Genomic DNA, 14,140 nt, shown 5'->3' with positions numbered 1-14,140 from the left:
TTAAGAGCAAAATGTCTTACTGATCCATAACGACAACTGCAGAGTGAAATATTTGACACCTTAATAGCAGAAAAGAGTCAATGCTAAAACGTATGTATTTATACACACAAAACCAAATTTTACAGGACAACTGCACACACACACACACACACGAGAGAATGATCTGAATGATCTCAGTGCTGCAGCTAGGGGCGCTGTGGAGTCTCGATGGTGCCCGGATGTTGTGTCTGTTTCCAACATGACTCCGGGGGAGGTCTTGTTGCCGAGGGGTTTGACTTTAGATAAGCGCATTTAACCAGTTTTACTAAACTTTCTAGTCGTCTCAAAGTTGTCAAAGCGCGCTCTGGGGAGTTGATGGAGTTGGAAATTTGACGGAATCAACATTACATACCAGGTAAATATCTGAATGCTGGGAACGTATTTGCGCTTTCTTCTATCGACAAAACTAGTTTTTTTGAACTCCAGTTTCGGTTGATTCCCAATGCTAATATTTAGCTAAAGTAGCAACTAGCTCGCGAGCTAACTATTAGCTTACATGCATGGCAGAGCAAGTTAGCCTAGCATATCCATTTTGAAAGTCGGGACGTTTAATGCAGGTTTGTTGAAAGCATAGTTTTGTGTTTAAGTTGATTTTTTTTTTAAATACAACTTTAATACGCAGACAGCTTGTTTTTTGTAGGTAAACGTTATTACTTTTATTTAGAGTTGTTACTTTTCTCTATATAGTATTATAATCGTTCTAGCTAGTCAGCTGTGTTCGTCTTGTTAGCTGAGCTTCTTAGTGTAACATTAGTTAGCCTGCTAAGTTTACTTCATGAATAGTATTGTTTTAATTCTTTTATACGGCTATATTGTGTTAGAAAATAACTAAGTTCACAAACTCTGCGCTTTTAAGGACAAAGTTTTACTTGGTTGCCATATATTTCTGTTCACTGAATACAGTATCGGTGTAGATTTGCTCAGTGTTAACATCTGTAACATTAGCTTATCATTATAACATGACATGTATGATTAGAAATCGATCATTTGAACTACCTAATTTATTTATTATATATTTAATTACAGTGTCACTAATTTATGGCCCTCCGGGTGTTAGTTTCGGTCACTGGCTTGTTTCAGGTAGGACAAGGAAGAAGTGGAGCTAATGTTAAGTTCTCTGTTGCTGATGGTGTGGGTTTCTTTTTTCTTTTTCCAGTTTGATTAGTACTGGTTTGTGATACCCAGACGAATGAATTGTCAGTTTCTATCGTGTTGGAGTTTCAGTATCATATATACTGTACACTGTGTGATGAGTTTCCAGGAAGAATCTTCTTGACGTCTTGTAAACGCTTTCTCGATGTAGACAGACAGATAGATAGATAGTACTTTATTCATCCCATGAGGGAAATTCTTTTGTTACAGCAGCTTAGAGAGTTACAAGACACACACACACACATACATACATACATACATACATATATACTGATCAGCCATAACATTATGTGCACTGACAGGTGATGTGAATAACACTGATGATGTCATCATGGCACCTGTTAGTGTGTGGGATATATTAGACAGCAAGTGACACAGCAACTTTTGTCCTCAAAGTTGATGTGTTAGAAGCAGGAAAAATGGGCAAGGGTAAGGATTTGGGCGAGTTTGACAAAGGCCAGACGACTGGATCAGAGCATCTCCAAAGCTGCAGCTCTTTTGCGGTGTTCCCGGTCTGCAGTGGTCAGAGTCTATCAAAAGTGGTCCAAGGAAGTAACATTGGTAAACCGGTGACAGCGTCGTGGGTGGCCAAGGCTCATTGATGGGTGTGCGGGGTGAAGGCTGGCCCGTGTGGTCCGATCTAACAGACGAGCTACTGTTGCTCAAATTGCTGAAGTTCTTTGACACAATGTCCTGTAGTGACCATTGCAATTTGCCAGTGATTTTATTTATAAACAACACATCATACTGATTTCTTAGTCTGCTTGTTGTTACTGTTGTTGTTGAACATTTGTGAGTTCCTGTTTTCACTTATAGAAGATTTTACAGATTTAAACGGTTGTTCCCTCACCGGTCTCTTCTATTTTTCAACTTTCAGGATAAGGGTTTTTTTGTCTGTTTGTTGCAAAAGACACACAGTCATCTGTACTCCTATGTCTGAATACTCACTGACTTCAAACTCTCTTGCATAAACATCTCCTAGTAGAAAACTTCACCCCATTAATGATTCGACTATATTCTTTTTTTTTTAAAAAAATGATAGCACAAATTTCTCACAAAACTCTGTTTTCTTAGCAGACTTATGTGAGTGTCCCCTGAATCCCTGTGAAGGTGGTGCTATAGAAATAATAACACATTGAAATGAGTGTTGTTAATATAAACCTGTAGTTTCAAGTATAGTCAACACTACTATGAGAGCTAATTTGTCAGAGAAATTAACCAACCTGTTTGAATTTAACATTGCTTGATGTAATGAGTTTACTTTTCATGTATGCTCAGATCCATACAGGTCCATACAGTTTCAGGAATTTGTGCATAACTAGGAAAAATCTGTTTATACAACAAAAACGTTATTTTAGCCACATATTAAGTGTTCACTTAGTCTTGTGTTTTTTGGCTGAAAGGTTCAGTATTGAAAAGCAATGATAAAAAATGGTACAGGGCCCAATATTTCTAGAGTTAGATCATGTTCATGGAATAGACCTGTTCGGTCATTTTGTTTGAAGGTGTTGCCTATCTACAGAAAGCTTGAGTAGCCTGGCTCTGATCTTGAACATTAGTGTTTAAAAACAAATACGTTTACTTTAGTAGCAGCTTAGTTAGCTCTTTACTAAGAGCCATCCAGTGTAAAATGTTTGTCTTTCTAATCTGACATGATGTAATGAATGTTTTGAGGTCTTTCATCGGTCATTCCATTAGAATAACACCATAATTATACCCCAGTGCTGTAACATCAGAAAATGATGGCATTGGTTTGTCTGGTAAAGCACAGCCTGCTGTCTCAACACAGCTGAAGTTATACGATGAAACAAAACCTTCACACACTTTGCTTTATGCCAGTAAGAATTTCTTTAACATAATAAAAAGTTATATAATGTCCACTGTGGCTGAATTTTCAGGAACAATATGTTAAGCAAAAATACTTGCAAGCATAAATATGTTGAGCAAAATCCACCAAAACATAATATAGATATAGAGGCTGAGTAAATGGTGAACATGCAGTGCATATGTTATAAATAATAAATTCTAGTTAATTATGTATTAATGATGGATATTGTGGACCTTTTAAGATTAAGAAATTGTTATAAATTAAATTTGGATACATGCATGAGTTATGTATGCATGTGTTATTGCTAAACTAAGTTTATGAGCCACTTATAGTGACCATTATTTTATTTTAATTATTATTTATTTTGTATCTTTTATATCTTTGTTTCTTCTCGAGTTAAAGCAGTGTAGTATTTTGTAGTTTTTATCCCAAATGTAATCAGTCTATCACTGACTTTTTTCAAAAAAGTCTAGATGATTTTCTTGTAATTTCAACTATATATAGCTGACGCAGTACACAGTGAAATGAAAGTGTTTTCCCAGGACCCTAGTGCTACATAAAACAACATAGTGCTACATAAAACAACATAGAGCTACATAAAACAACACAGAGCTGCATAATACAACACAGAGCTAAACGTAAGTAAGTTGTCTTAGCCATATTAGTATGCATATTATTTTCAAATTTAGTTTCTCCTACTTAAAGTAGCTTGCATCCCTAACATCGTGAGACGGTGTGTCAGAAGATTTAGATGGATGAAATCTGTACTGAGCGCTCCACACATTCCTGGCTTTACAAGTCCAGAAACAGACGCACATGCAGAATGTGAACTCTCCTTAAATATATGTCCTGCATTAAAGCAACTCCTTCAGATGTTATGCAGGTTTCAGTCTGATGGTCCATTTTTCACCTACACTGGTGTATGTATAAATAAGTTGTTGTAAGTAGTGCACAGGAAAGGCAAGGAATGTATGTTGCATTTTAATTCACAGCAGCAGAGGTCAAAGAGGTCAACCTTGTGTGCTTAAGAGTTTGGCTTCAGTGAGCCCTGAATGTGCTGACTTCATCTCTCATCTAGCAAAAAAGAACAAATTTAGAGGAATCAGTTTATAGCCACAAGCTTAGCCACAGAATATTGTTTTATCTTCAGTCTCCAACATTACTGTGTTTGGAAAATAAATAGGAAATAGAGTAAATATTTAGTATGACCGTTTAAGGTTGTACTTGCTGATGTACAGGTTTTTTTTACCATTTGATTTATTATTTTGTTGGAAAAGAACTGTATTTGCTGACTTAATAATTCAGAAGTCAATAAACATCTATAAACAATTTAGTGCTAAAAATAAATGATGCCCTTGCATAGAAATATCCAAGTGTTAATTCATATATCAAGGTTTTATCAGTGTGATGATGATGAGCTGTACATGATGATGGAGTGCATGTTTTGTGCATACATGGTGGATCCTAACGATCAGTGAAAGCATCTAGATTGGTCAAACATTCATTCATTCATTCATTCATTCATTCATTCATTCAGGTTTAACTGACAGCAGGCCAGCGTGCTGTGTAGTGATTTTGTGGTGAATGTGTGGTGGGGTGGAGTTGGGTGGGGTAGGATTGAGCTCACTGACCGTTCAACCTCACTGCTGTTTGGTCAGGTCATGTATTAAATAGTTTCGTTGAGGTCATTGTGTATGACCTCACTGTTTGTGTATGAACTTGAGTATATTCGTGTATACTCAAGTTGAAGGCTTTCAGTGTAGATTTTACCAAATGAAAAGTATTTAGCCATTCACTAATAGACTAATGTTAGTAATGTTAGTAATATATATATATATATATATATATATATATATATATATATATATATATATATATATATATATATATATATATATATATATATAATATATTTTCAATATGTAGGTGTATGAGCATGTTATGTTAGTGATGGAAAATGTTATGACTTTTCATTTTAGTATATGTTTAGCTAGATTATTTTCTTGTTTATTCTTTAAAAAAGAAATCCATTTGTTAATGTAAGTTAATACAAGTTAATAAAATAAAGCTAGGTAGGTCCAAAGGCAGTGCTGTTTTTCCCCCCTATACTGACCAATACTGCCTCCTGCCTTATCACTGTTTCTTTCTCAAAAAAAACAAAACAAAACAAAAAAAAAAACAGTCCACCAAATGGACAGATAAAGGATTTGCTCATGTTACTGTGTAGCCTCCAGAATAACTAGCCACCAGAATTTTTTAACCCTTTTGTGTTATAACAAATAAATTTGGCTCCATATTTTTCCCAACTAGAGATTAAAGAAAAAAAAAAACTGTATCAGGTGGTACTGAACAAATGTACAACCTTTTTGGACAAGTTGGAACATCACATTAGAAGAAATAAACAGTTGGCAAGTTGGTACACAGTACTAAAGTTCTATCATTTCATCTGTCACTTGGCACAGTGCTTCTGTCTGTGTTAATTTCTTTTTTATTTCTGTACTTTTTCTGCTGCTGAGTTCAGCTTAGTTTAGAAATGCTTTAAATCTTGTTGGTTGATCACACACTAATGATGGCTGGATAATGTTCCACAGATTTAGTCAGTGTTTGTATCTTTACTTCTCATACAAACAGTCTGTGTCCCTGGGTGAAATATGCAGCCATATACAGCAATCAGCAGCAAGATCATTTCAAACAGTACATACAATAAAAAGTACATCTTAAACGTGCATAAAAATAACACGAGTACAAAAACCAGAGTTATTGTTAAAATAATAAATATATAATGAAAATAAACGTATAATAAAAGTTGTTGTCTTGCCTCACTTTCATTAATAAACAGTCAGAGCATACACCATTTGAATTAACCTACATGTCAAAGTGATGCTAGATTTTGATTTTTGGATTAATGTGTCCCATGTATTTAAGTTTTGATTGCTTAATGTTATTAATGATTGCTTAATGTTGTTGATTGTTTAAACAAAGTCTCTAACCAGAGGAAATGAGGAAAAGCATTCCCCCTGAGGCTGGGAAAAGAGCTCCTTCTGTAGCCTCTTTCTCGAGTACCTTAGATTACCTTAGATACATATAAGTTCTTGTGTATCCATATAACCTATAATGCACATGGTGGTTATTGTAATCTGGAGCTAGATGATTAGTACAACCAGTTCTGCAGTCTCATACTGTATATATACAAGCTTGGAACAAGAATGAAGGTCTGTATAATGCCCAATAATGTGGCCAGTAAATATACACAAGGGTTTATTATAATTATACTCAGTGTTTTTTTTGTAATATGACAGACTTATGCCACAGCTGTCGCACTAATATTTCATGCATTTTTTTACTTCAGCTTCTAGGGCATTTTGAAAATATATTGCTTAAGAAGTGCATGGCATTGACCCTAGTAATACATTCACACTGAGATCATAAGGCAGAGCTCATGTGCTTCCTGACATCTCCACAAAGCTGCTGCTTTTTTGAAAAATTCTTTTCAGTTCAGACACAAACCAATAAACAGTGGGTTTCCAGGCCTGACTGGCTGGGGTGAGGGGGAGGCTTCACCAGACTCCTATAAGAGATGAGTGTTTTGCTTTAGGGAGTGTCTCTTATTCGGTCTGGAAGAGTGTGTGCTTTTAGTGAACTTGCACAACAGAAAGAGGTTTTTATTCTACCGTATGAAGAAGCTATTGTTTTATTAGAAACCGCTTTAACAAATTTTAATTTCTTTAATTTTTTTAATGTATTCACCATTAAAACACATTTCCAACTTCAGACTTCATTTTTCATGTTTGTGTTTCAGTGAGTAGCTTTGGCTGTGCAAGCCTGTAGCATGATTAGTTGTATACACTTGAATCCATGAAGCAAATTGGAACTGAATTTCAAACTCTATAAAAGTGTAAAGGAGCAGGTACTTTGTTAGACATGAGTTTTTTTTTAGTAGCAGCAGTAGTTATGCATATGCAATTTTGTCTAAAATGTGCTTATCCTGCGCTATATTGCTAAAGGTTTTGGGACGTCTGCCTTTACATGCACATGGAAAAACAACACCTGACTTCAATGATTTGGAGGGGTGTCCCAAAACTTTTGGCAATATAGCCTATAAACCTTCTGGGAAGGTTTTCCACAAGGTTTAGGAGTGTGTTTATGGGAATGTTTGACCATTTTTCTAGAAGCACATTTGTGAGGTCAGGCACTGATGTTGGATGAGAAGGTCTGGCTCGCAATGTCCACTCTAATTCATCCCAAAGGTGTTCTGTCAGATTGAGATCAGGAGACTGTGCAGGCCAGTCAAGTTCCTCCACACCAGAATTGCTCATCCATGTCTTTATGGACCTTGCTTTGTGCACTGGTGTGCAGTCATGTTGGAACAGGAAGGGGTCATCCCCAAACTGTTCCCACAAAGGTGGAAGCATGAAATTGTCCAAAATGTCTTGGTATGCTGAAGCATTAAGAGTTCCCTTCATTGGAACTAAGGGGCCGAGCCCAACCCCTGAAAAATAACACCTGACTTCAGTGATTTGGAGGGGTGTTCCAAAACCTTTGGCAATATAGTGTATAATGGCTTCTCTTTTGCTGCCCTGATACATGTCCTGTTTTGCTCTAAGCTTCTAAATGGTTCAAAATTGTAGGCAAAAAAGTAAAACATTGCTAAATGCAACATTTTTTTTTTCTTTGCCCACTCCATGTTTTTGGACAGACATTAAATTGTCCAGCTTGATAGCCATTGTGATGGTTGGAATTATTAACCTAGTTGTATTTGTAAAAGTATCAGTAGTTCAGCATTTTAAAATCTTTACCTTGTTTAGAACTATCATGAGTGACGGTCATGCTCTCCTCTCTTTTAGTTCTGATGCTCTGCTGTAGCCATGTTCACCAAGAAGAAGAAGCAGCGTATTCAGATCTCAGCTCCCTCCAACTTTGAGCACCGTGTGCACACTGACTTTGATGAGCAGGAGCAGAAGTTTGTGGGGCTTCCTCGCCAATGGCAGAGCCTCATCGAAGACACAGCCAAAAGACCCAAACCCTTCATCGATGCCACAGTCATTACCACTGTGGAGCCTCGCAAGGTAACTACCACATAGTCATAACATTGCTGTAGAATATAGATTTCGAGTTATATTTAGATTTCGAATATAGATATAGAGTTATTGTCAGTTGAAATGTGGGTTTAAATGGAAGCATATCTGATTAAAAGATGTGCCAGAAGCATCTGTGGTGTGTTTTGGGAATATGAGTGTACAATAAACATTTGTTCTATCTGATCAATTACTACATCAACATTAGAGAGCAGAACTGGACCATAAAACAGTCCTTGAAATCAGACAAACACAATATTTTAATAATTATGAGGCTTAACCACTGATATTATGTATAGATATGTATAGTTCACACAAATCCTTGTGGTGCTGATGCCATGCTTTTTCTTTCCTTAAAAAAGCAGCAGATCTTTGTTGGCATCTAAGATACTGACTGGTTTGTTGAACTTAACCTTACTTTTGGTGCAATGTCTGTTTTTCCAGGCTATAGTGCGAGGCAGTAAAATAGGGGTTGATGGCTCTCTGACGTGGCTCCTGGATGAGTTTGAAACCATGTCAGTGATCCGTTCAAACTCCCTGCGACGGGGCAGTCCTCCCACACAGCCTCGCAGTGACTCAAGCCCTTCTGGGATGCAGGAGAATGGAGAACACTCACACAGACACTATGAGCATGCAGGCGAGACTAGAGACAGGTAAATGTTGTTTTATGTTGTACTTTGTTTCCTTCAATTGTCCATTTTTCACTTTAGACAGCTGATGTTTATTTTCTTATTCAAATGTGAATAGAGAGAAAATGCAGCCTGATTCCCAGAGACCAGCTAAAGGCCACAGAGAAGATGGGAGGCCAATGCAGCCCCACGGCCAGGAGCCAAGCAGACACAAAGAGCAAGAACGACCCCCTGGACCTCCCGCCCCACCTCACAGAGAGCGAGACAGAGATCGTGACCACAGCAACCCAGTGGTCTGGAGGGAAGTGGCCAGTGACAAACGGCCAAAATCCAGCTACACAAATCAGGACGAGAGCCCACAGTCCCCGCGAGACAAGAGACCTCTCTCTGGACCAAATGTTCGAACCCCCAACCTGCCTGTTACAGAGGGGGTGATGAAGACAGCACAGCAGACTCGGCCATTTAACACTTACCCCCGCAGTGAAAGTGACTCAGCAAGAAACCCCAGCAGTCAGGTGAGTACAGACTGAGAAAACGAGAAAACTGACAGTTCCTCCCGTTTGTGGTGGGGCATTGAAAGATTTTGTTGGTATGCATATATTGAGCTGAGACTTTTCTCTTATCACCTTTTCCATTGTAGGACTTGAAACCAGGCAGGACTCAAGACCCGCCCCCGAATGGCCCATCCAGTGGGTCAAGCCGAAGTGGGAACAGTGGGGGTAAGGGCTCCTCCCAGCAGCATCATGCTTCTCACCCTGCTTTGGGTCCAGATCCTCCCCACAACCAGCAATTTCCACCAGCATCTCGACCCCCTGCACCCCCTGGACCACCACAGCAACCTCAGCGTGTTTCTCATGAGCAGTTCCGTGCTGCTCTCCAGATGGTGGTGGATCCTGGTGACCCTCGCACCTACCTGGATCACTACATAAAAATTGGCGAGGGCTCTACTGGTATTGTGTGTATTGCAACAGTTAAGAGTACAGGCAAACTGGTGGCTGTGAAAAAAATGGATCTGCGCAAACAACAGCGGCGAGAGTTGCTCTTTAATGAGGTGAATTATGTTCTATTAACTATAGGTTTTAACCGCTAGAATAGTCACAGTTGCAAATGTGTTATTGCTAGGAAGGCCCTTTTCCCAACTACTGCCTCATCAGTTACTGAGCTTTTTACATGCGCACACACACACACATGTATGTGTGTGTATACACACTTATACAGTTATTATTATTATTATTATTATCCTTTTAGGTTGTGATCATGCGAGACTATCACCATGAGAATGTTGTGGACATGTACAACAGTTACTTAGTTGGCGATGAGCTCTGGGTTGTCATGGAGTTTCTTGAAGGCGGAGCGCTCACTGACATAGTCACACATACTAGGTAAGTATTTGGTTCTTTCTTATTACCTTCCTTAAGCCCTTAACATACACCTATCACTTCAATGATTAGGTCACCCCAAAAATGTAGCAGTTCCTGTATTACAAATGTTTTCAACATGTCAGTGTAGTGGTTCTGACCTCTCTGTCTCTCTCTCTCTCTCTCTCTCTCTCCCTCTCTCTCTCTCTGTGTGTGTCTCTCTCTCTGTCTCTCCCTGTCTCTCTCTCTTTCTCTCTCTCTTCACTCACTCAATATTTAAATATTTAAATCTCCCAAAATATTTAATACAGAGTATAGAATATACATGTTGCTCACCACTAGGAGGCAGTTTTGCACTCTTGTCTTTGACTTTTCATTATACATGATTGCACATGTATTAGACTCTATAACCAGGCTCATTTTTTTTGTGTCTTCACTACAGTGTTTTATATGTGCTGTATGTATGTTTCAGGATGAATGAAGAGCAGATTGCCACAGTGTGCCTGTCTGTCCTTAAGGCTCTGTCAGTGCTGCACGCTCAGGGTGTCATCCACAGAGACATTAAAAGTGACTCTATTCTACTTACTCATGATGGCAGAGTGAGTTTTTCTCTCCATTTTCAGAACTAATTTCTGTTTAAGTCATACACCCTGTGGTATAAAGAAATGTTTCTGACCCTGGTTCTGACCCTTTGTTGTTGTTGTGTTTTTTCCAACATCATTTAACTTTGTTAATCAGCCAAGGTGAAGTTAGTGTGATGGGGAAAACAATAAAATGTGCAGCACAGCGGGTACTTCAAGCCCAGTTTTGGGAACCTATAGCTTAAAAAGCTACTCTTGGTTTAGAAAGTTTGTGAAAACTTGGTAAAACCATTACCACACTTACTTGTTCCGTATTGCCTGTTCCTCATGAAACCTTCTCTATTGTGGTTTAAACTTTTTAGCCTCACCTACAGCTTTCCTATTCTTGGAACCTTTATGCATAAGAAAAATATATGCTTGTTGCCCTGAGGCAAAATGAGTATCATAACCTGTACATAGTTTTGATTCTCATTGTGCCCCTAAATAAATACTGGTGTCACACAGGGGCACGGTTTCATTTTGTGGTTGCTGTCAGAGAAGAGGAAGTATTTTCTCAGTAATCATCAGTTGTTTCTCGGCAAGGCTTTGTGTGTTTGCATTTTTTTTCTGTTTCATTTCCTCATTGTCATGTTGGCTAGCCATCCTCAAGCCAGATATCCTCTTATGTTTAGCCAGCCATGCAATGCAAGGAGTTAAAAAAATATGATTAGCTTCATAATGATTTTTATGTACTTAATAACACACACTATAGCACTAAAGATCAGTCCACAAAGCTCTATCCACATTATAGTTTTTAACAATGTTCACCTATGTATCTGCTAATACACTAATGCATGTGTTTTATGAAGAAGCCAAAAAAGTAAAATGTAACAAAGGTGTTGGCTCAGACCGTCTAATCGCCTGCTTGACCGTGTTGAATGGCATTACATCAAGATAGAAATTTGACAGAAAATGACCTCTTCTTGCAAAAGTGCAGAACAAGCTTGCAAAACCCTTGTGTAATATAATTTGCAATGTGTTGGTCATTTATCTATCACTCTGTTATTTTGGCATAAAACACTTCATCTTTTTTTTTTTCTTTTTCAAACATCTTTAGATAAAGCTGTCTGACTTTGGCTTCTGTGCCCAAGTTTCAAAAGAGGTCCAGCGAAGGAAGTCGTTAGTTGGAACGCCATATTGGATGGCACCTGAGCTCATATCAAGACTGCCATATGGACCAGAGGTGAGATCCTGTTTTTTTCATTGTCACTGGTTTTTTTTTAGGTGTTATGTTTTCTTGATTAATGGTTGATTTGTGCATTAAGGAATCCCAAAACTAACTTTTTGGTCACAGGTGGACATTTGGTCTCTTGGCATTATGGTAATTGAAATGGTCGATGGAGAACCGCCATATTTTAATGAACCGCCACTCAAAGCAATGAAGATGATTCGAGACAACCTACCACCCAAACTGAAGAACCTTCACAAAGTAAACCCTTCAACAATATTCTGGTTCTTTATTAATGAGTCTTATGAAATGAGTGTGTTCTTTTATGGTACTTCCTCACTTGGTTTCCTTTACTCTCTCAGGTTTCACCACTTCTTAAGGGTTTCCTGGACAGGATGCTTGTTCGGGACCCTGCTCAGAGGGCCACAGCCCAGGAATTGCTCAAGCATCCATTTCTCTCCAAATCTGGCCCTCCTTCTTGTATCGTTCCCCTCATGAGGCAAAACCGCATGAGATGAGTGCAAGAGGGGCATCCATTCCACCAGGACCCTCTGCTTTTCTCAAAGCACAGAGCCTTTGAAGGAGGAGGCCTACAGAAAGTCGCAGCTCTGTTCACTTCAAGTTTCAGATCAAGTGTTTGAAAAGACCAGACTTGCCTCCAAATCCTATAAACACTGCTGTTGGCTTGAGCTGAGGCATTTGGAAAGGACTAAACCAAAAGAAGCCCTGCAAAGACAACACTGATGATTTTTACACTAGTTGAATGATCACTGGAAACATGCCATCTGAGAATTCAGTGTTCCTCTTTTTCTTAGGAGGGATTTTGGAGTATTTTGCAGTTTAAACCATCTCTCACTGGCTTTGTTTCTGGATGAAGCAATTAACCTCTGACTTAAAATTGTTTAACATCAGAAACTTTTTGGAGCTGCTGTTTCACCTCCCATCATGGAAGCAGTGCTCTGTTTCTAAACTCAAACTTCACCTCCTGCACCATAACCACTTTCTGACTTCTGGTCAATTTAAAGAGGAAATTAACTACTGAAGAGCTATATTTTACTTTATCAAAAGAGAGAGAAAAAACACTAGGCTCCTGTTACAACACTAGACTAGGTAAACACTGGATGTGTACTCTTAATTCAGACCCTTTCCACGTTGTTGGGTGTTTGATTATACATAGTCCCATGTAATTTTAATAGATTTTTAAAAATATCTGTTCTAGGTTTGAAGCTGCACTCCTGTTCGTTTTTTTTTAATCCAACATCCAAAAAATGCGTCTTCCCATTAAAACAGAATGAAATGCTGTTAAGGGATCTCTTTCCATGTAGCTCAGCACCTCGACATGCATTAAGATGTGAACTGTACACGTGAAGCATTCTGGACTGTGTGAACTTAGGCTCGGGTGTCAGATTAAGGCAGAGCAGGTGGTGCTTGTGAAGACTCTGGTAATTAGAAGATGAATTGAATCAGAAACACGTTGATAAATCAAATTCTGTAGCACTCTAGTTCTGCTTCAGTCCCCTGTTACTAGGGCTAAGTTTGTTAGGGCTAATTAACAAGGGACATGATCTCCAGCAGTTGTTACTTCCCTAAATTTGATTGTTCGACAGCTGTTGTCCCTGTGTCCTGCTGCATATAAACACTAACAAGACATACATATGGTTATGTAGCTGCGAGCTGGTATGAACTTGTATGTCCTATTTCAGCACAGGGCTCTGTAAGTAGCTGTGCCTTTGTGCTCTATTCCTGGAGCTGGGAGCACATTAGCTTTTGCACCTAGACAGCAACCAAAGATGTGACCCTCAGAGAGAGAGAGAACTGAGGGAAAGCTACTTTGCTTCACAAAGTGGCGGTTGCTTGTTCCTATACACATGCAAAGCCTTCGAGTTGAGGACTGGATAGACCCTTAAAAGCAAATTGATCCGTTAGAAGACGATTCTGAAGGTTGTGTATGTCCTTTTTTGGGTGTAAGTGATTTTCACAGCGTCAGAGGGTCAATCTGATGCCATTTTTTTTAAACATCTGATGTAGAAAGTAGAAGGGCTTGAAGAAGTAGCATTTTATTGTACATAATTTGTGAGATATTTTTAAATTCTTACCTGATGCCTTAACATCTCTCATTCTAATTGTAGTTACAAATTCTTTAAAATAAGAAATCAACCCATATATAGATCTAGAGAAATGTTTTTGTTTTTTTTGTTTTGTTTTTTTTAACTAATAATACTTAACAGTGGCTTTTTTGTCTCTCAGTAGACTGCTCCAGTTTTTTTGGAT

General features: G+C 38.5%; 1 protein-coding gene across 1 annotated transcript; it reads left to right on the top strand.

Moving 5' to 3' along the window:
• The first annotated feature begins 232 nt into the window (after positions 1-232).
• On the top strand, positions 233-14,084 carry pak4 (p21 protein (Cdc42/Rac)-activated kinase 4). The gene is made up of 10 exons (XM_058413927.1): positions 233-394; positions 7,864-8,085; positions 8,539-8,747; positions 8,842-9,238; positions 9,364-9,774; positions 9,972-10,105; positions 10,554-10,680; positions 11,759-11,884; positions 11,996-12,130; positions 12,232-14,084. Exons 2-10 carry the CDS (start codon positions 7,885-7,887, stop codon positions 12,385-12,387), a joined length of 1,896 nt encoding a protein of 631 aa, XP_058269910.1. The 5' UTR covers positions 233-394; positions 7,864-7,884; the 3' UTR covers positions 12,388-14,084.
• Positions 14,085-14,140: the final 56 nt, after the last annotated feature.

This window comes from Hemibagrus wyckioides, linkage group LG17, assembly GCF_019097595.1.
Source record: "Hemibagrus wyckioides isolate EC202008001 linkage group LG17, SWU_Hwy_1.0, whole genome shotgun sequence".
NCBI lineage: Eukaryota > Metazoa > Chordata > Actinopteri > Siluriformes > Bagridae > Hemibagrus > Hemibagrus wyckioides.
The sequence above is the reverse complement of the archived record's forward strand: the minus strand, read 5'-3'. Positions and strand labels throughout refer to the sequence as shown.

What these genes read in the sequence shown, in the direction of transcription:
- pak4 (XM_058413927.1), top strand. Translation starts at nt 7,885, where the DNA reads ATGTTCACCAAGAAGAAGAAGCAGCGTATTCAGATCTCAGCTCCCTCC. An exon ending in CAAGAAACCCCAGCAGTCAG is followed by an intron (nt 9,239 to 9,363) that starts GTGAGTACAGAC and finishes TTTCCATTGTAG; the next exon opens with GACTTGAAACCAGGCAGGAC. An exon ending in GACATAGTCACACATACTAG is followed by an intron (nt 10,106 to 10,553) that starts GTAAGTATTTGG and finishes TGTATGTTTCAG; the next exon opens with GATGAATGAAGAGCAGATTG.